The 21,389-nt window shown below is 39.0% G+C and overlaps 1 protein-coding gene across 1 annotated transcript; it reads right to left on the bottom strand.

Moving 5' to 3' along the window:
• Positions 1-9,918: 9,918 nt before the first annotated feature.
• On the bottom strand, positions 9,919-20,889 carry MMGT1 (membrane magnesium transporter 1). Its single transcript, XM_045800043.2, has 4 exons — positions 20,564-20,889; positions 16,684-16,736; positions 14,576-14,679; positions 9,919-12,976 (listed from the first exon to the last, which is right to left on the bottom strand). The coding sequence occupies exons 1-4, from the start codon at positions 20,640-20,642 to the stop codon at positions 12,817-12,819; spliced, it is 396 nt and encodes a 131-aa protein (XP_045655999.1). The 5' UTR covers positions 20,643-20,889; the 3' UTR covers positions 9,919-12,816.
• Between the last annotated feature and the right edge of the window lie 500 nt (positions 20,890-21,389).

The raw sequence follows: 21,389 nt of genomic DNA, 5'->3' as shown, positions 1-21,389 counted from the left end.
ATGTAAAGCACCCATAGAAGTGTTTCCCTTTATAGAGCTTAGATACAGAATCTAAGAAACAGCTCCAAACCCAGGGCTGAGATGAAGCAATCAGGAAAGGAACTCCCCACTGCATGGCTGATAAGCAAGCAAGGAAAGTCCCTTCCCCCAACATAGCAGAGATAGGGAAGACCTATGGGAAAGTCTTCCCCTAGTACTGAGTACCAAAGACGAGATCCTCCTTGCTGGACTCAAATAAAGCCCCCTCATCAACACAGCTGAGAGTGCCAAGGGAGAGTTCTCCCCGAGGGCTGAAATAGTCACCCAAGAAAGAGACCCCCACATAGCTAAAGGCAGAACACCCAAGGAATAGTCCCCCACCCCAAGGAAGAGTTCTCCGTCCCAGGGTTCAGATCAACCAAGGAATAGTTCCACTCCCTGGGCTGAGAACACCCAGGGAAGAATGCCTTTCCAGGGCAGAGAAAAAGTTCCCAAGGAAAAGTATTTCCACACCAAGAGTTGAAATCCTTACCTTATTGAAAGAGACTAGAAGCAACTCAGAGAATGGCAGTCAAGTTGTGGTACCACACCAGTGGAACTTTCTAGAAATCTGCCCTCTGACAGCTGCCAGAAATCTGTCTCGGGGTATCTGATGGTGTTGTGCAGAGAGATGTCTCACTGGAAGCACTCTTACGTATTACTGCTTCGGAGGGTTTAAAGAGAAGTTGCTGGCCAAGGAGTGCTGCTGGCCACAATGCCCTGTACCAGCTGGGTACTGGAGAAGCTGTGTGGGGCGCAGACCCTGGTGCTGGAGAAGCATCATGCCCAGCAGGGGCCTGCTGTGCCAATGATCCAGAACCAGGAAGCAAAACTTTCCCGCTGCCATATCTCTGGCGCCCCCTACAGACAAACTTCAGAGACAACTGCCACAAGAAAACAAAATTTAAAGGAACTAGACCATTTCCACAGATCAGGTGAATTGGGAGCTGAGAGGCAAGAAATCCATAACCAGTATACTGTATTAACAAAGGAGCAAAGTCATACAATCATCCTAATCAATGTAGAAAACATAAGTGATACAATGTAATAACTATTCATGAGGACAAAATTAAAAGCATTTGTTGAGGAGTGAATCTACCAGAAAACTACAGTGCACCTTATTCCAAGCAGTGAAAATTAAAAGTATTCTTTGTAAGATCAAGAACAAGACAAGAGAGGCGCCTAGGTGGCTCAGTCGGTTGGGCATCCGACTCTTGATTTTGGATCAAGTCATGATTTCATGGGTCAAAAGATGGAGCCCCATATCAGGCTTCTTGGTCAGTGGGGAGTCTGCTTGAGTTTCTCCCCCTCTGCTCCCCCCTCAAATAAATAAATAAATAAATAAATCTTTAAAAAAAATAAAAGAATAAGACAAGAATGTCCATTATCACCACCTCTCTTCACCACCGGACTACAAGAATCCCTAGCTTGCACCCTGAGACAATAAAAGATAAGTAAGTTATTTAGCTAAACTAAAAACTCAAAGTAGTCTACAGACAAAGAATTTAACCATGAAGCCAGATATAAAATCAACACATAAAAATTAACTGTATTTCTATATAACAGCCACAAGAAATTTAGGAAATGTACGTTTTTAAGCTATTGTTAAAATTAGCAAAACTATATAAGGAATAGATATATAAAGACAGGAATATATAGTATATATAGAATATATACATGACAGTGTGTGTGTGTGTGTGTGTGTGTGTGTGTGTGTGAGTATGGAATGGATACAACTAAATGTGTGTAAAACTGGTATGCAGCTAATTATAAAATTTATTGAAAGACATCATAGAATATTTTTAAAGAGATGGCTACACCATAAACACCGTAAATAGGAAACTCAGTGTCCACTTCCTCCACCACCCAATTTAATGTATAAATCTAGCACAATTACAAACTAAACCCCAAAAGGGGTTTTCATGAAACTTGAGAAGCTGATTCTAAAATTTACATGGAAAAGTAAATGCCCCCAAATAGCCAAGACAAACATAAAGAAGAACAAGTTAGGGGGATCTGCCTTACTATCCCAAGGCTTACTAGCCTTTAGTGATTAATAAAGACAGTATGCTAGAGATGCAGAGGTATATACATTGGACAACGCAGAGCCCAGAAATAGTCTCATGCTTAGGAGGAAATCTGAAGCATTTCAGAGATGTCATTTCAGATCACTGGGGAAAGAACGGACTTTTTTCCTTTTCGCAATATATGGCACTGGGACAACTGGCAATCTACGTGAAAAATAACGCAGTTGGGTTTCTTCTTCACACCATATACAAAAAAAGAAACAAATTTAGATTGATTAAGTACTAAAATATAAAAATAAACAAGACTGTAGAAGAAATTTGGAAGACTTCAAAATAAGAAAAGATTTCTTAAGGAAGGCATAAAAATTGTTACACATAAAAGGTTGATATAATAGTATTGGTAATACTCTCACTTTTAAGTTTGATGGTAAGTTTACGAACGTCCCTTTTATTAAGTTTCTTCTTACATAAATGCCCCATATATTTTTGTGTGGATGAAATTACATGATAAAATGTTTGACTGGAAAAAGGAAGGCATACAAAGTACAGCAGAGAAGGAGGTCAGTGCCCTTAATAACCATGGAAGAAATAGGGACGTCTGGGTGGCTCAGTTGGTTAAGTGACTGACTCTTGGTTTCGGCTCAGGTTGTGAGCTCAGGGTCATGAAATCGAGCCCTGTCTCAGGCTCCACACTTTGGGCAGAGTCTGCTTGGGACTCTCTTTTCCTCTGCCCCTCCCCCTGATCTCTCTCTCTCTCTCTCTGTCTCTAAAATAGATAAATAAATCTTTAAAAAGAATAACCATAGAAAAAATAAATCCAGCTTTTAGCAGAATTCTAGTCTTATTAGCAAACCTGTGGTTTGAAGAATTATTATAAAAGCAGGGTTAACATTAAAGAAAATCGTAAAAAACAAAAATCCTAGCAAGCTATTATTTTTTTAATGGGTACTTGCTTCTTCCCATGAATGCAAAATGGGTCAACATTTAAAAAGCTATTCTTTTTTTTAAAAGATTTTTATTTATTTATTTGACAGAGAGAGAGAAGCGAGAGAGGGAACACAAACAGGGGGAGTGGGAGAGAGAGAAGCAGGCTTCCCACTGAACTGGGAGCCCAATGCAGGGCTCAATCCCAGGACCCTGGGATCATGACCTGAGCTGAAGGCAGAAGCTTAATGACTGAGCCACCCAGGCGCCCCTTAAAAAGCTATTCTTAAAAAAAGAAAAAGGAATAGAGAAGTTTCACAGAGATGAATTTCAAAAAAAATAAATAAAAAGTTATTCTTATAATTTGATAGGTAAAAGAAAAAATATATGATTACTTCAATATGTACCAAAAAAGCATATGACAAAATTCAAGATTCATTCCTAAATTTTAAAAATAATGATAACAAAGAGTAAGATATAAGGTTAACATAAAAAGTCAATTGCTTTCCTAAATACCAACAATTAAAATTGGAATTTAAAATTTTAAAAACAATACCATTTGTAACACCAAAATAATGAAATACATATAAATCAAACAAAATATGTACAGGATCTGTGTGGAAAACCACAAAATCTATATAATAAAGAGATACTCCATGTTCACAAATTGGAAGATTCAGTATTAATATCAATTCTGTCTAACATGATCTATAGATTCAAAGTAATTCCAATCAAAATCTCAGCAAGTTATTTTGTAGTTATTGACAAACTGGCTGTAAAGATTATAGGGAAAGATGAAAGACCCTGAATAGCCAACACAATACTGAAAAATAAGAACAAAGATGGAGGACTGACACTACCCAATTTCAAGACTTAGTATAAAGCTACAATAGTCAAGAGTATGGTATTGATGAAAGAGTAGACATATAGATGAACGGAACAGAGTAGACAAACCAGAAATAGAGCCACGCATATAGTCAACTGATTTTTGACAAAGGAGCAAAGGCACTTCAATGGAGAAAGTCTTTTCAACAAATGGCATTGGAAAAATTGGATGTTCACATGGGAAAAAAGGAACCTAGACATAGATCTCACAAAAATTAACTCAAAATGGATCATAGGCCTAAACATAAAGTGAAAAACAATGAAACTTCTATAAGAAAACAAGAGAAAACCTAGATGACTTTGGGTTTAGAAATGAGCTTTTATTTTTAAAATTTTTTAAATTTAAAGTTTAGTGAACATACAGTGCAATATTGGTTTCAGGAGTAGAATTCAGGGATCCCTTACATACAACACCCAGTGCTCATCATAAGTGCCCTCCTTAATCCTCATCACCCCATCTAGCCCATCCCCCACCTCCCTCCCTCCATCAACCCTCAGTTTGTTCTCTATCTTTAAGAGTCTCTAATGGTAGGGCACCTGGGTGCCACAGTTGCTTGAGCATCCGACCTTTGAGTTCGGCTCAGGTCATGATCTCTGGGTCATGAGACTGAGTCCCACCTCGAGCCCCATGTCAGTCTCCATGCTCAGTGAAGAGTCTGCTCAAAGATTCTCTCTCTCCCTTTGCCCCTCCCCCTGCTCTCTGTCTCTCTCTCTCTCTCTTTAAAATAAATAAATAAATCTTTGGAAAAAAGAGGCTCTTACGGTTTGTTTCCCTCTTTCCTTTTGGAAATGAGCTTTTAAATTCAAAACCAAAAGCATGATTCATAAAAGAAATTTGATAAATTGGACTTTACTAAAATGAAAAACTTCACTGTGATAGACACTGTCATGAGAATGAAAAGACAAACCACAGACTGGGAGAAAGTACTTGAAAAACACACATCTGTAACACACTTGTATTCAAAATATGCAAAAACTCTTAAAACTCAACAATAAGAAAACAAACAACACAATTTGAAATTGGGGGAAAGATCCAAATAGATACTTCACCAAAAGACAAATACAGCTGACAAATAAGCATACGAAAAGATGCTCAACATCATTTGTCATGAGAGACCTGCAAATTAAAAGAAGATCTCATGGGGCACCTGGGTGGCTCAGCCAGTTAAGTGACTGACTCTTGGTTTCAGCTCAGGTCGGGATCTCAGGGTCATGAGATCAAGACCCGTGTCAGGTTCCACACTTCTTGAGGAGTCTGCTTGGGACTCTCTCTCCCTCTCCCTCCGCCCCTCCCCCTACTCCCTCTCTCTTTCTCTCGAATAAATAAACCTTTTTAATAAATAAATAAATAAATAAATAAATAAATAAATAAATAAATAAATAAAACAGGATATCACTACACACCTATTAGAATAGCTAAAACCTGACCATGCCAGCTGCTGACGAGGGCGCCGAGCAACAGAAACTCGCATTCATTGTTGATGGGAATGCCAAATGGTGCAGCCACTTTGGAAGACAGCTTGGCAATTTCTTATAAAGCTGAACATAATCTTACCATATGACCCAGCAATTGTGCACCTTGGAATCTACCCAACTAATATGAATAATTATGTTCACACAAAAACATGCATGCACGTGCTTAGGGCAGCTTTATTCATACTCGTCAAAAACTGGAGATGTCCTTCAATAGGTGATGGGTAAACAGACTGTGGAATGTTCATTCAATGGACTATTATTCGGAGATTTTAAAAAATGAGTTAGGCCACAGACAGACATGGAGGAATCTTGAATGCATACCGCTAAGTAAAAGGAGCCAGTCTAAAAGGGCTACATACTGCATGGTTCCAGCTATATGACATTCAGGAAAAGGCAAAACTATAGAGACAGTGAAAAGACCAGCAGTAAACTGGGGTTCCAGAGAGAGGGACAGGGTTGAATAGGTGAAGCACAAGGGATTTTTGGAGCTATGAAATTATTCTATATGATAATGCAATTGTGGACACATAACTTTATGGATTTGTCAAAATCTGTTGGACTTTCGGGCACAAAAAGTGAACCCTGGTGTATACAAATTTTTAGAAATCATTTAGGTCAGGGGAATCCCAGGGTAGAAGGCAGAATGTGACAAAGCAATCCAACTGTGAAACAAGCATACCGAAGGGGAGGGGTGCTGACTTAAGTAACTTTGGAAATGAGTGGGGTCTGTAAAATAATGGCAAACAAACATATATAATCACTGCTCTGGTTGGAAATGTTGTCTTCCATGGGAGCACAGGGTAATGTTTCTGAAACTGCGTATACTGGATTTAAACAATTCAAGTAAATAGGTAGCAGATGGTGGGGACCAGGTTTCTTAGTGTGGGAGTGGAAGTTTGTGAATCAGCAGGAGAGGTGGTTAGAAAATTTTATGTGGAGATGGATGGAACATCAGTACGATTTTGTGTTTCACTTAATAGAACTACAGAGGTTATACCCAGAAATATTTATATATGTGTGTATAAGCACAGGTTGGTGTATACACATACATTTTCTTGCTCTGTCAGCTGAAAGGCCCTCGAAGCAACAAAATGCCAGCAGCACTGGGCACAACTAAGGCCCAGATCCTGGTTTCTAATACCATTCTTCCATAAAAGGAACCAGGTTCCCTGGAGAAAAGGCTGATTCTAGGACTGGGGAAGGAAGTATACACGATGAGCCTGGGACATCTCGTAGTGCCAGATAGTAAGGAAGTGCTCAAAACAAAACAAGAAAGTCCACAATGATGCGAGTATGTCAGAGGGACACAGGAGCCCAATGAAAGAGCTCCCAATGTCCAAAACTAGAACAATTCCAACCTCAAAATAGTGTTACGTGATAACTCAAAGTATATAAAAAAAATCCAAGAGCCCAAACTCATATAAATAAATGATTGATTAAATTAGCAAGTGGGAAAGAAGAAACATATCTTCTGTGCAGAAGAATGCCAAGTAATTTATGTATGGAATGTGGAAAAAAGAGTAGATTTACAGTGGCGAAACCTGACAAACACTAACTTAGGTGACCAAGAATAATATCAACAGTGATAAGTCATGTCAATAAATATGTACCCTTGATATGATAACAACAGCACACATAATCCCAGTATAATAATGGTAAAAAAACATCAGACAAATCCCAATAAAGGAACATTTACATTTTACCAAATACCTGACCAGTATTCCTCAAAGCTGTCAAGGTCAGGGTGCCTGGGTGGCTCAGTTGGTTAAGCGTCTGCCTTCAGCTCAGGTCATAATCCCAGGGTCCTGGGATCGAGCCCCGTGTCAGGCTCCCTGCTTAGCCCGGAGTCTGCTTCTCCCTCTCCCTCTGCTCCTCCCTCCAACTTGTGCTCACTCTCTCATATAAAATCTTAAAAAAAAAAAAAAGCTGTCATCAGAAACAAGGACAGTATAAGAAACTGTCAAAGCCAAGAAAAACCTAAGAAGACATCACAATTAAATGTAATGCAGTATCCTGGATGGAATCCTGGAACACAAAAGGGATATTAAGTAAAATCTGCAGAAGCTTGAATAATAACTGTAGTTTACAATAATGTATCAATATTGGTTCCTTGCTTGTATCAAATGTCTCATGGTAACCTAAGATGTTAGCAGTAGGGGAAACTGCGTATGGCGTACGTGGGAACCCTGCACCATCTTCCCAATTTTTCTGTAACTCTAAAACGGTTCTGAAAAATAAAGTTTATTTAGATAATATCATTTTTTTAAAAAAAGGAGGGGGACTGTTAAAAGAGACTGGAGAGACACACTAACCAATGTAATTTGCAAACCTGGTGGGGGCGGCTATGAAAGTCATTCTGGAGACACATGGGGAAATTTGAATATAATATTGGATGGTTCACCATTTTCTTCAGCGTGAGAGTGGTATTGTGGTTAAATGGGAAATGTCCTCATCCTTATAGGAACAGAACATGACTTATTTAGGGATGTCATGGTCTCGTGAAGTGTGATTATGAAGTCCACACTTACCATAAACTACCCAGGAGGGGGACAAAAGCATGTTTGGAGACAACAAAAGCGAAGTGGGAAAATGTTAGGAATCGTAACTAAATGAAAAGTATATTGGCATTCCTCATATTATTCTTTCACGATTCCTGTAAGTTTGAAATTTTTCAAAATAAAATTTTAGAAAAATATCGGGATTCTAGAGATGAACAAAATGATACCGAAGTCACTCTAGAAATATAAACATGCATGAATAACTAGGAAAAAGTCCTGAAAATAGTAATAATGCTGTGTGGACTAGCAATGCAAAATATGAAAGTGTATAGCAACTTAAAATGATTAAAAGACTGGTAATTTTTGTAACAGACTGCAGAGCTCAGAAACAGATCTAAATACACACGGAAATTCAATGCATGGATGAAGGCGGATTTTCAAATCAGTGTGGGGGAAAAAAGTAAAAAAGTGGGGTTGGGACAACCAAATAGCCATTTGGGGAGAAAAATGTTGAATCCTTACCTCATTCCTTCTACCTAAATAAAGTCCAAATGAATCAAAGATTTAAAGGTTAAAAAAAAAAAACCTTAAAAGTACTGGAAAAATACATGAAATTTATTCTTAAATGTAAAGAAGGCCTTTTTAAGCAAGGCACAAATCCCTGAAGCCATAAAGACTGCTAAGTTTAACTACATAAATAAATAAATATATAGATGAATCTCAGGAAAATATTCTTAAACAAATGACAATGGACCAATTTTCTTAGCTTACAAAGAGCTCATACAAATCAATAAAAAGCAAATCATCTAATAGAAAACAGAACATGATCACACAGTTCACAGAAAATGAAATATAAGTAACCGATAAGCATGAAAATGTGTTCCATATCCTTCATTAACATGTAGTATAGCTAATGTAAGATGCAAGATATCATTTATTCAGTTTCAGAAGATCACATGTTTAAAAGCTTAGTACCCAGTATCAGCGTGGGCCTTGGAAATAATTATTCTTACAAATTATATGTGGGAGAATAACTGGGCCAAGATTCCTGGAGAACAATTTGGCAATAACTACTTAATTGAAAATGAAAAATACCGTTTGATCCAGCAATTCTACTGCTAAGAATTAACTCTGTGGGTATAATCTCATTATATGTATTAAGTATGTTCACCGCAATATGGTTTAGCAATAGTAAAATATTGAAAACAACCTGAGATCTCATCGGTGTTTGAACATTTATAACACATTCGTACAATGGAATACCACACAGTCATTAAAAATAATGAGGTATTTCTGTATATTCTGATATAGAAAGATCTTGTAAGACACAGGTAGCAAAAACAGCAAGGTACAGTAGAGTGTATACAGTCTGATTCCATTAATGTGAAGTTTTTAAAATATATATTTTCTGGCAAATAATTTTTCCCCAAACGAATATACAGGACACTCTAAGCTGGTTACCTTTGGAGAGACATGAGGCGCAGGAGGGAAGGGGGCAAGTTTCAATGACATGCCTTTCTGTACCATCTGGTTTTTCTGTTTTTGCCACATGCATATATCATCTTTGTTTTTCCCTTTGGAAAGAATACTTGCTTTGTAGGTTATTTTGAGATATTCCTAGGTAGGTTTGAATCTGCTAGTGCTGTTTTTCAAAATACTCCAGATAAGAGCCAAGTTTTACAAATCAGAACTTTCCCTTGGGTTTTCATCAGATTCTGGATTTGCCCCCTGATGCTTTTAATCATAATGATTTCCTGTTAGGTCTACAGTTATAACAAATTTGTGATGGAATGATTGGACACTGCTATTCGAGGACTGAAATTCTTATACTTCAAAGGTCCTTTGATAATTTATAAATATAAATGATATTGCATATTCTATTTCGACTCCAAAAAAAACATAAAAGTGCAATTTGACTTTACATGTACAATAAAAAGTAAAGCATCCATTGAATTTACTAGAACAGCATCACACTGGGAAAAAATACAGTCATAAAATTAGCTCTTAACATTTTTCTGGGGACAGAGAAGCAGAAGAGAATGAGATTTAAAAAACAAAAACAAAAACAAAAACCACTACCAAAAACAGGGTGAGACAATCATTTATTTATTGGACAGGGCAAGGCCATTTAAAGAGAGGAAACATATCCAAAAGAAGGTGTTTAGCTTGGTGTTACAGGCATCGATGTTCACAACAAACAACACTACTCAATACATCATGGAAACAGGCCACATACAACCAGGAAGATGCTGTCATGCCCCTCAAAAATTAGCCACAGTGCTTAGGAAACAATCATTAGGGAGTTACAGAGCATCATCGCCTCTAATCCGCCGACCTGCATTTCTGTGGTGGGGCCATTAGCCCACAGCATTTGGCTGGTTCCCTAGTTCCTAAGAGGTCTCTTCCTATATTCTAGAGAGCCTTCAATAGTGCACGCTTCTGAATGTCACTAAAATCGCAGTCAACTGCAGCAGGCTTAACGAGCTCACATCACTACATTTTTTTTTTTTTTGGACTACCCTAGGTAGTCACAGACTGTCTCAAAGTATTATAAATAAAATTCTGAATTTAACCCATTTAGCACTGTTACAATGCACCCAAATCACCTTTAGTCCTATGGTACATACTGGAAAAAGAAAACAGAAATTCACTGGAGGAAATTGAAGAAGAAATTTGAGAAGCTCACCTGGCCCGAGGTATACAAGCTGCTAGCCAAGTTAGACGCACCTGAAAACTATGTCAATTACCTGCCAAATTATCGGGCATCATTTTTACTGGGACTTTCCTGACTGGGCAGGCAAAGATTTCAGTCTCCATTCTAGAGACTAGCCAAAGTATTATAAATAGTAGTATATCATGAGTGCTTGGTTACAAGGAAAAACCATTCAGCCTAAGACTGACAAAGAAACGTGGTAAGTGTCTGGTCCTCCCTACTCCACATCTACTGATTTGACCAACCACTTCCTTCCACAGCAATCACAGTTCTCAAGGGGAGAAGTTCTCACTCCACATAGAACAAAACTATACTTGGGAAGCCAGTCACTAGCAAGACCAGACATTGTGCGAATCCATTCATATTAAATGACCAGAACAGGCCAATCTATAGAGGCAGAAAGGAGATTAGTGGTTGCCCGGGGCTGGGAGGCACTGGGGCAGGGGGATATGAGAGGCGCCCGCTAAAGGGTACAGGGTTTCTTTTGGGGGTGACAGAAATGTCTTAAAATGCATTGTGGTAGTGGTTGTACAACTTTGCGAATATATGACAAAACCACTGAACTGTACCCTTTAAATGGCTGCGTTGAAGGTATGTGAATAATAAAAAAGGCAGGCAGCCCCCAAAGAGAAGAGGCTCTTTCGAATCAAGTCATACCTGAGGAAATGGCAGGCAAGCCTGATGGAAGGAGCTTGTTTCTCATACCATATTTTGATTTAATTATCATTATATTAACCCCCTGAATCCCATTTTTAACTCATTTCTAAATTATCTTAGGCTATCAGAAGATTTCTAACTTTGTTCTCCTTAGAGAGCAGAGTCAGTGTTCCACAGACAGACTGGGTTGGCAAAACAAAACTAAACAGTAAAATCTCAATGACAAAAGTCTCGTGCTTTGGGGCTGTGTGTTACCAGGCAGGATAGAAGAGCTGAGGTCCACTGCTAATGGGAAAAATGCCATCAAGCAGAAGGGCATCTTATGGACTCTTGCCGAAGGCGTTTCAAGTCTGCATGGTTATTCCCTTTGCACCTATACAATTCAAAGAAAGCAATGTTTTCATACCTGTACAGTTCGACAAAAGCAACCTTCTCTACAAAGAAATGTTAAGCTCCCTGCAGTTCAAAGGGCTAGCCAAATTTCCCTAAACCCAGAATTACCGATTCTAAAAAAAAGTCTACTCTGTCCCCTCATCCTCACCTTCAGTAGCATCCAACAAAGATGGAAAATTCTAAGCCTGCTAACGAATCTGAAGCTATAAAACAGTTTCTTAAACGACCTTAAATGTTTTTCACTGAAGCTATTAGTTCCAAATATTTAAAACATATTTGTCCCAATGCCTTTGAAGCCTACCTTTGATGAGAAGTTTCCTTTAGTTTCACTAATTTGCTAGTTTAGTATGCAATAAAACAACAGAGACTTTGAATAAGTTAAACTGGCTGATGACAAGTAATCAGTTTTCTTCGGTGATTACTATTCCTCTACACAGGCAGGATAATTAATGAAATCATGAATGGTCTTTTGGTCTATCTTCAACTATTCTTTAACTACATAATCAATTGGGGAAATTTCTGACAGAGAAAGGAAGAGAACATAAGTAGCTTTACAGCAAGTTGATTTGTTAAATATATTTATGACAAAGAATTTCTGACACAAGAATTGCTCACTGCACACAGAACCCCAGAGAAGTGATGAAACAAGACAGTCAATGTTAGGAGGTATATGGGAGTGGGGTGGGGCGAGAAGTCATGAGAAATTAAAAACTGGCAAGCATCTGCTGAAGCAGAGCCACTTTTTAGGGGTCATAAGAAAAACTGATAAGCCACCATTTTGGTCTCTTTAGAGAAGTCCATTTGTTGTTAAGAACCAAAGACTTTTTAACTTTCATTCATGCTGCAAAATGCAGTAGTCACATTATGTCCAAAAGGATCCTAAAAACTCAAGTGCAAAAGAAAAGAAATCTAAGAAAATAAATAATTACAAAATCAACATTTTTCAAAGAAATGTGTTCAAAACAGTGACTTTTACAAAAGATATGAATCTGTTTTAAATGGAAAAAAGAATTCTCTCTATGAAAGATCAAAGACTCATTTCACAGATAACTTACACTCCATTAACGATTTGATTAACAGTGTACAAACAAGGGCCATAGACTTTTTTAATTAGGTCTGAAAGATCAATATAATATAAATACTGATGATGGGGGGAGTGTTTTATACCCCAAACTCCAATATTCCAGCTCTGTGTCCTGTCCTGTTATTATAATTTGTAAAAATCTTAACGACGCAGTGATTCAAGTTTTCGTAACTTCAATGATGTGTTTGAGGACAATGCATCTTGATTTGAAGAGTTTGTTGTATCCGAAGGCCGGAACAGTACTCGACCACGATGATTAAATACATAAAATGATGGGTGATTCCTTAATGTGTCAAATGTCCTTAAAAGAAAAAAACAAAGCATCCACTTTAGATACACCTGTACAAAAGCCTATTTGAAAACAAGCAGGCTTCTAATGAATTATGAATTTGCTATGGGTTATAGTCTTAACTGAGTTTAAATCCATGGGATCAGGCTATACATGGCAATCATACTGTGTCTCATTTTTTTTTCCTGTACAAGGAAAATAAGAAACCTGGAAAAGCAACATAACTCAAATCTTTCTTTCAGCCACTCCTTCCAAGATGCCTATGACTATAGCACAAATAATCGCTCAGCTTTAATCACTCCTGTAAATCTTAGAACTAGCTAGCCCATGCCAAATAGTCTTTTAAAAAGCCAGTACATAGATTGTACCTTTGATTATTCTCATTTGGCCCTCACTACTCAAGCAATATGATCATTTCACAGATCTGTTTCCAAGAATCTTTCAAGTACAACAAAAAAAAACTCCTTTTGGCCCTTCTGTACCTACTGTTGTCCAAACTCATATATTTTGCTACCACCTACTAAATTTATATATTTTGCTACCACCTACTTAATGCCATTCTGTTTTACTTCTTTCTTTCCTGGCCCTTTGCCTGTGATTCTTGGTAGACTCTTTGTAAGAACTATAGTGGGTGGTGATAGTAGAGTATCCTTTCTTCTTTCCCAGTGAGATATGTGTAGTCAAAAAAAGTTCACAAACACCTAAGTGTATGGCTTTCAGTATTGGTTTGTTTAAACATTATTTTCCTGGAAAAAAAGAGAACTCTGCCTTGATAAAAACTCAAATCTCAAAGTCAGCCCACCTAAAATCCCAAGCATACTCCCACATAAAACAGGAAGCCTGACACGTGACTACTTAAAATGTAAACTGAAAAGTAAAAGTAACAAGGGGGTGAGTTTCCTCTAACAAATAAATGTTTATTGTGAACCCTTCTGAGGACACATCGTAAAGGGTTAAAATTTCCAGGCTCAAGAAGGTAGGTAAAGTCCAGAGATGGAATTGAACAAAGCTAAAGGATAACTTTATGAAAGTAAGAAATATGGAAAAGAAAAGCAAGCCAAGCTCAAGAAAATAGCTTAGAAGAAGTACAGGAGAAAACAGAAAGCAGAATAACAAATATACTGTAATCCAGGAATAGGAAAGGGCCAGAGAGCAGTTTAGGCCACAGTCTAGGCTCAAGTGATAGAAGAAACTGACTGAAAACCCCTATTCTTCCAAAGACTTAGCTGGGACACGTGGATAAAAAGAGGAAAAAATGGAAGGGAGGGAGAGAGGGGGGAGGGAAGGAAAAAAGAAAGGATGAAAGGAAAACATTTCTGAGGGAATATCTTCCTATTTGTCTATCTCCTTCCACCCACCCAAGCAATAAATAATTTTAAGCAAATATAACATGACATCTGATTCTAATGTCAATAATCTGTCATTCAACTTCCATTTTTCTACCATATCAAACACTGCCTCAATATTTTGACCTCATCATTTACACAAACTGCATCATCAAAATGTAAAAACAAAATCAACTTTTATGTACCAGAAAACATACATTTTAAATTATGTAAATGAAGCAAAACCCCTATGAATCGAAATGCCTATGAAAAGGGAAAGACTTACTTATTTTTTAGTTCTGAAGTGGCATCCATGTCTTTAAACTCTCCTGCAATATGAACTATACCATAACAGGTAACTGCAAAGGCCAGAAGTGTCTGAAGAACTATCTGTGTATAAAGATTGAGATTATCATATAACATACAAATATTATCATAAAAATTTACAATTTTCCCCTCCATCTCTTTTTAGCCTCTGACAGGTATTTCTCCTAGATCCTATCAAGGAGTCATTCTCACTTTAAATAATTTGAACTCAGACACAATAAAATCTCCTATAAATTCTATGGATAAGCTGCAAAAATACTTTTAGGTTTTGCTCAAATAGCAAACAGGTACTGAGCATTCGGAACTCAGTTACCAACTATTACCTGCTTCCAAGAGCAACTAAGAATTTGTTAATGTATTACTGTTAAATACCGTTGAGTATACAAAAGAACACCCCTGAACCCACCACCCAGCTTAAGAAATAAAACTACCAGTACCTTTCAAGTCCCATGTGTCCCTCTCCAATTATATCCTTCACCATCCCCCTCAGAGTTAACTATCGTACTGAGTTGTATATTAATCAATTCTTTAAGGCTTTTCTTCATAATTTTACCAGCTATGTATGTACCTCTAAAATGTATATTGCTTACTTTTTCCCATTTTGAACTTTTTTGTGAGATTCATCCCTGTTGTAGTATATCCTTGTAGTCCATTCATTTTCATTGTATTTTATATTTCATTATATGAAAATACCACAATTTATTCATTCCACTGCCGATGGCTATGTGGGCTGTTTCCTGTGTGTTACTTTTACAATGCCAATACAGATATCCTGCAGTAGGTCTCCTGGCACATGGGAGTGGAATCACTGGGGGAGAGTATACACATGTTCAACTTCATTAGGTAATACCAACATGTTTTCCAAAGAGGTTGTGCAAGCAAAAACTTGCAATGTTTGATATTAACCAACCTGGGATTAGAGGCACATTTGATTTTCTTGATTGTGATTTTTCTGTATTTTTCAAAATTCCCAATTTGTAAACAGAAGCAAGCTATTTTAAATGGACATAAATGAATATGTATGTGGTGGGGGGGTGGGGCTAATCTACCACAAAGCAAAGGTGATAGGAGAGTGGCTTAATAGTCCCGTCTATCATAGCTGTCATTACAGACAACTAAAGTCAAAATTAGCCACAAGCTATTACTCTTTCTAAATTAAAACTAATGTCACACGTTATACCAGTTTACACATTCCCACCACCAGTGTACCAAGACCTATTTCATAAAATGCAATCACAGGCACCATTAACAAGAATGTGGCAAATCTATGAGTTATCATGAAGTTACGTTAAGATAAATAATGTTAAGTAATAAAAGGCTAATTATAAAACTAGACATATATACACATAGATAATAGCTTTTTAAAAGAAAAACTGTTTTGATTAGGTAAAACCATACATAAAAAATAGACAATGCTGTTTATGCACAGGAGGAGAGCTGAACAACGGACATACTCCAAGCTGGCAGGAGTAGCAGCAGAATGGCTGAGCAGTGACGTCACTAGTCTTTTTTATTGTATGGGGTCAGTTTTACTTTTTACGCTTACTGTTTGATTCTGTTACAAAGAAGTTACTATTTTGTCATTTAAGAGCAATTAAATATAAAAAAATGGTGAGTGAAGTTCACATATCATTTCAGCTTAAAAAAAACCACTTCCTTGATTTTCTTTACTTTTGCCACTTACATATATGTCCCTAAACAATGTTTAGTTTTGCTTGTTCTTATACTTTACATAAAAAGGAACTCTGCTAAGAAATAAAGTCAAATAATCAACTTTTTAAGTCTGTCTCAGACTATGAATAGAGCAACTTCTAGAATGACTACTTGAACTACAGTTCTAGAAACCAAACAGAGAAATCTTTTGTTTCCAAATCTTTGGGTTTTACAACAAGTGACAAAAAGTAAAGTAGTGAACAGATGTTACTTCATGTCTGGAAAATCTTAAGAGAACAAGAACCAGTAAAAAAAAAATTATATATATATATATATATATATATATATATATATTATAAGCTATGTGGCTAATTTTTAAAATATATTTTAATGGAATATAAATGACCAACTTACATCTATTGGCAGTGATTCATCTTCCTTTTCTGTTAATCGCATATAAGAACGATCTATAAACCAGAAGCATACCATTAAGGAAATTGTAGCCCATTTTTCTTTCTTAAAATGCAAGCAAATCAATATACCAAAGAAGCGGCTGACTTATATGCTACATAAAGTAATGCTAATCCCAGATTCCTCAAAACCTCTATCTTCTAAGGCAGTCAGCCTGATCTTGAACTATTTTACTTTCATCATGACCTGCTTTGTCACCTTATAAAACATGGTAAGAGTGAAAGGTGAGCAAGTACAAGGAAGACATACCTAAACATATTTTCTTTCTTTCGGTACTATGGGAAAACTAGAATCCTCTGAAACTTAGAGTTTCTTTCACTAACTGGTCAAAGAAAGCACAATTACTTAAAAATGAATAATCCTATAGAAAATCTCAACTCTGAAATAGCACCGCCATCACACAGTATGGATAAAGTAATATTGGCATGGACATGTTTTTCCCTGAGAGAATATGTTGGGGCAGGGGTGGAATAGGAGAAATTCCAGAACGTCAATTTCTGCCTCTCTGATTAAATCAGAATTCTGCTGCTGCCTTAGCCTTGGGAAGCAGCAAGGTATGAAAGAAAAGGACCAGGATCTGGAAGCTGATAAGCCTGGATCATAAAACCAGCTCCTCAACTTACTGTCACTGACTTTATCTCATCAAACCTTAAGACATCCTCATGCATTGTAACATGTATCTCAATTTCAGAGTGTTAAAATGTAGGAGTGGGAGGGGAGTGTGTCTTAGAATCAAAGAAATACAGTATCTTTCTACTGCCTAAGTGTCTGCAACAGTAAAATGGGGATAATGTGAAGATTACAGTAGATACATGGTAGCCATTCTGCCGTAACAAAGTTCATCCCAGGAAAGGTGAGCAAGCCATAGTACAAGTGTGCTATCTGCTGCTACAGTCTGACATGACACAATTAGCTTCAAAGGTAAATATTAGTCTTTTTCCAACATGAGCATTATAAAGTGGTCCCACTGCAATGAGAAATGCAACAAGGCATTCTCATCTCACCAAAAACACAAAAACACAAAATCCTAATTCTAGAAAAACCTGGCACAATCCCTACTTAACAATGTGCTGTGGACTAAAAAACCCAAATTGCTGTGAGTGAACATGTAGTAACTCTTAAAAGAGAATGTGGTTACAGACATTTCTGAAGTTTTATCTTACAGGTTTAACATAAGGACCGGTGTAAAAGAAACATCAATCCAATACCAAAAATAGGTCTGGCTAACTTCCTACTGTCTGTTCAATTCCTAGCCAGCTTTCTTCTCTGCATGCAGCCTAATCTGACTCTAACAATACCTCTAACCAGGCATTTCCTCATCTGTAAAACGAAGGGGTTGGACTTCATTGATCTCCTTGTTCGAGTACTGTAAAAATTTTACAGCTGAAACCAACTGTAGAAAATGACGCAGTACTCCACAGTATCCTGATCTCTAGGGTAGTGCTTCTCCAAGGAAAGCTCAGGCAAATCACCTGGGGATCTTATTAAAATGCAGATTCGGATTTAATAAACTCTGGGGCGGGGCCTGAATTTCTGCATTTCTAACAAGCTCCCAGGCTATTCCCTGGAGACTGGTCCGTGGACCACCCTTGAGCAGCAAGGCTCTAAGATATTTCCTTAACCCGCTCATCCCCCACCTCCCACCCCCGGCCTGTCTTCATGCATCCTGACATACTCTTAGCATAGCATCTATATCACTTTATTGACATTACTTATTGATTCCATTTGTTCTCCACTTGACTTTGAACTTCAAGGCATCCCTGTACCTCCGGCACCTAAGCACAGCGCAATTTCAACCACTTACACAAAACTGAATTTCATAAAGCAGTGTAGCACATAGGCTCTAGAGTTAAACTGCTTGTCTTTGAATCCTGGCCCCACCATCATCTCTGTCAGTTTGCGGGTTTCCCAGCTATGGGTGTCTTGACTTCTTCATCTTTCAAGAGCGGTAACAACAATAATAGCCACCTCACAGGGCTTTTGGTAGGACTAAATTAGATAATACATGTAAAGCGCTCAGTTCAGTGCCTGGCATATAGTAAGCATTTAATAAATGTTAGCTATTATTACTGTTATCATTAAAGACTGGAACTTTGGAGAAAATGTCACAGAATAGAGAAGACCGGGGAAACATGACAACTGAATGTAATGCGATACCCTGCATTGATTCCTGGAATAGAAGACTTTATTGGAAAAACTGGTAAAACCCAAATAAAAGTTAGACTTTAATCAATAGTATCATACCAATGTCAGTTTCTTAGTTGTGACAATATACCATGGTAATAGAAGATGTTACCAATGCAGGAAACCAGGTGGGGGTATACAGTAACTCTGTACTATCTTTGCACTTCTCTGTAAATTTTCAAAATAAAAATGTATTTAAAAAATAAAGCTGAGTTTCAGTCAGACAAATGTCAATACACATATGTAAAACGTAGTTAAAGTAACTGGGTCATTTTAATTCTATATAATAAAAGGTTTTATCTTGAAAAAAAATAGAGCTTTGAAGGAATTCACATTTCATTTTCTACTTTATTCCTGAACATGGAAAGTAATCTAGCAAATGAATAAAGTTCAACTTTGAATTCACTTCCTTCATTCAACAAATTTATTGAGTACCTACTGTGGGGAACATTGTGCTAGGCACAGAGATCGCAGCAATGAACAAAATGGGCTGCCCTTAGGGGCTCTATAGGCTAGGACAAAGGTTAGCAAACTTTTCCTGTAAAAAGTCAGATAACAAATAGTTTGGGCTTTGCAGGCCATACTGTCTCTGTGTCAACTACTCAACTCCCTACTTAGAAAGCTGCCAGACAATACCTAAACGAATGGGTGTAGCTGTCTGCCAGGAAAACTTCATTGATGGACACTGAAAACTTGGATTTTATATAACTGCCATGGATCTTAAAATGATATTCTTTGGCTTTTTTCCCCCCAGCAAATTAAAACGTGAAAACATACTTAGCTCACTACAAAAACAGGAGAGAGGCTGCATTTGGCCCACACGCCAGTTTGCTGACCCCTGGTCTAGTAGAGAAGGAAGACCACAAAACAGATCAGCCCTCTCAAGACTGCATGCACTACCTCCTCTGCTAGACTCCAAGTTTCTTCTTGATGATACAATTGTATGTGTATGTTAAAGTACTTCTACTCTTTTCTTTTAAACTTCCCAGTGACTCTGTGACATAGAAAAAGCAAGAATTAAAATCCACCTCAATGAAGGCTCAGAGAAGAGACATGACTTGCCCAAGGTCACACAGATTTAGCGGCAAAGCAAGTTTTTCAGAACCAGCCCTCCAGACTTCCAGTCCAGCGCTCTTTCTCCTGTACCATAGTGCCTCCACGAGCAAACGGTCACTTAACTTCTCAATCTCTGCCTGGACAGCCCAGGAGTGCCCAAGATGTTGTCCACCTAGTTGTCATGGGACCATGAGCATCCGAGGTCCTCAATCTGACACTTTGCCTGTTCAGCCCCACGCTGGATCTGACATCACCTGTCCCGGATTCCCGGACAGACTCCCTCTCTGGCCACCCTGCAGCCTGACAGACTCCCTCTCTGCCCACCCTGCAGCCAGCTCGGAGCCCTCTCCCAGACACCCCCTTCCCCTTCCACCCTTGCCGCAATCTCAGGTGCCCGTCTCCTCAAACTCAGACTCCGCGCCTTCCACTGGGAAGCCCCGAACCGCTTCTCGGATTCACCCCCCAACTCTAAGGGCTCAAATGACCATTCCTGGGACACTCGGTCTGACACTCCCTCAGGGTGCTCCCACACACCGCCCCCGGAGTCCCACACAGGAGCGGTCGCGGTCACCCCGGCACTTACGCTGCGCAGCGGAAAACGCCGCGTGGGCTAGGGCAAAGAGGCCGACGCCCACCAGCCCCTTCCACAGTGACGGCGCCATGATTCCGGAGGAGCAGCAGCCCAACAAAAGAGGCGAAGGGCGGCGGAGCTGTTCCTTCTTCCACTGGCGGGTGTCCGCGCAGCGCAGAGAGATGACGTCACCGAACCCCTGGGCGCGAAGTGCCTCAGAGGTGGAAAAACCAAAGAGCCGTGAGAAAGCGGAAGCAGGAATGCCGGGAAGAAGGGGAAAGCGACACGGAATAAGGTCCGCGAGTGACCACGAGCCGAGCCTGCGTGCGCGGTCTCTCCGTGAGGGGCGGAGCTAAGCGGAGAGCATACTGAAGGAGGAGAAAGCGGATCAATGGGGAAGCGGAGCGGAAGGGCGCCAGCGAATGAGCGCGGGCCGCGGGGCAAGGGGCGGGGCCTGCGGAGAGGCCCGGGCGGGGCTGAGGGGCTGGACGCCCGGAGGGCTGGAGGCGGAGGTTCAAGGCCCGCAGCGCTGGGTCTCTACTCCTGGCAGGGGGGTTTGTTTGTTTGCTTTGCTTTCCCCTCCAGCTGGGTCCTTTGTTTTCTGCCGGCCGGTCCAGTGTTTCAGCCCTCTAGGAGGCAGCACTGCTGAAGGAGGCAAGGGCGTGAAAGCGAAGAGGCGGGTGGGGTGTAGAGGAGAACAAGCCGGTATTTGAAACCCCAAACACATGGCACGCGTGGGATGCTCCGTAAAAGTTAGTTCCCTTCTCCTTACCTTCAAAAGGTCTTGAAGAAAGGCTCGCGCCCCAAGGGGTGTAGTGCCGCGCGGGAGGGTTTTGTC

The sequence above is a fragment of the Ursus americanus genome, chromosome X (genome assembly GCF_024610735.1).
Source record: "Ursus americanus isolate L20-20 chromosome X, mUrsAme1.1.p, whole genome shotgun sequence".
NCBI classification, from domain to species: domain Eukaryota; kingdom Metazoa; phylum Chordata; class Mammalia; order Carnivora; family Ursidae; genus Ursus; species Ursus americanus.
The sequence above is the reverse complement of the archived record's forward strand: the minus strand, read 5'-3'. Positions and strand labels throughout refer to the sequence as shown.

Coding starts and splice junctions, on each gene's coding strand:
- MMGT1 (XM_045800043.2), bottom strand. CDS start 20,642: ATGGCGCCGTCACTGTGGAAGGGGCTGGTGGGCGTCGGCCTCTTTGCC. Junction 16,737..20,563: donor GGCGTTTTCCGCTGCGCAGC/GTAAGTGCCGGG, acceptor TCTGGTTTATAG/ATCGTTCTTATATGCGATTA. Junction 14,680..16,683: donor ATGAATCACTGCCAATAGAT/GTAAGTTGGTCA, acceptor CTTTATACACAG/ATAGTTCTTCAGACACTTCT.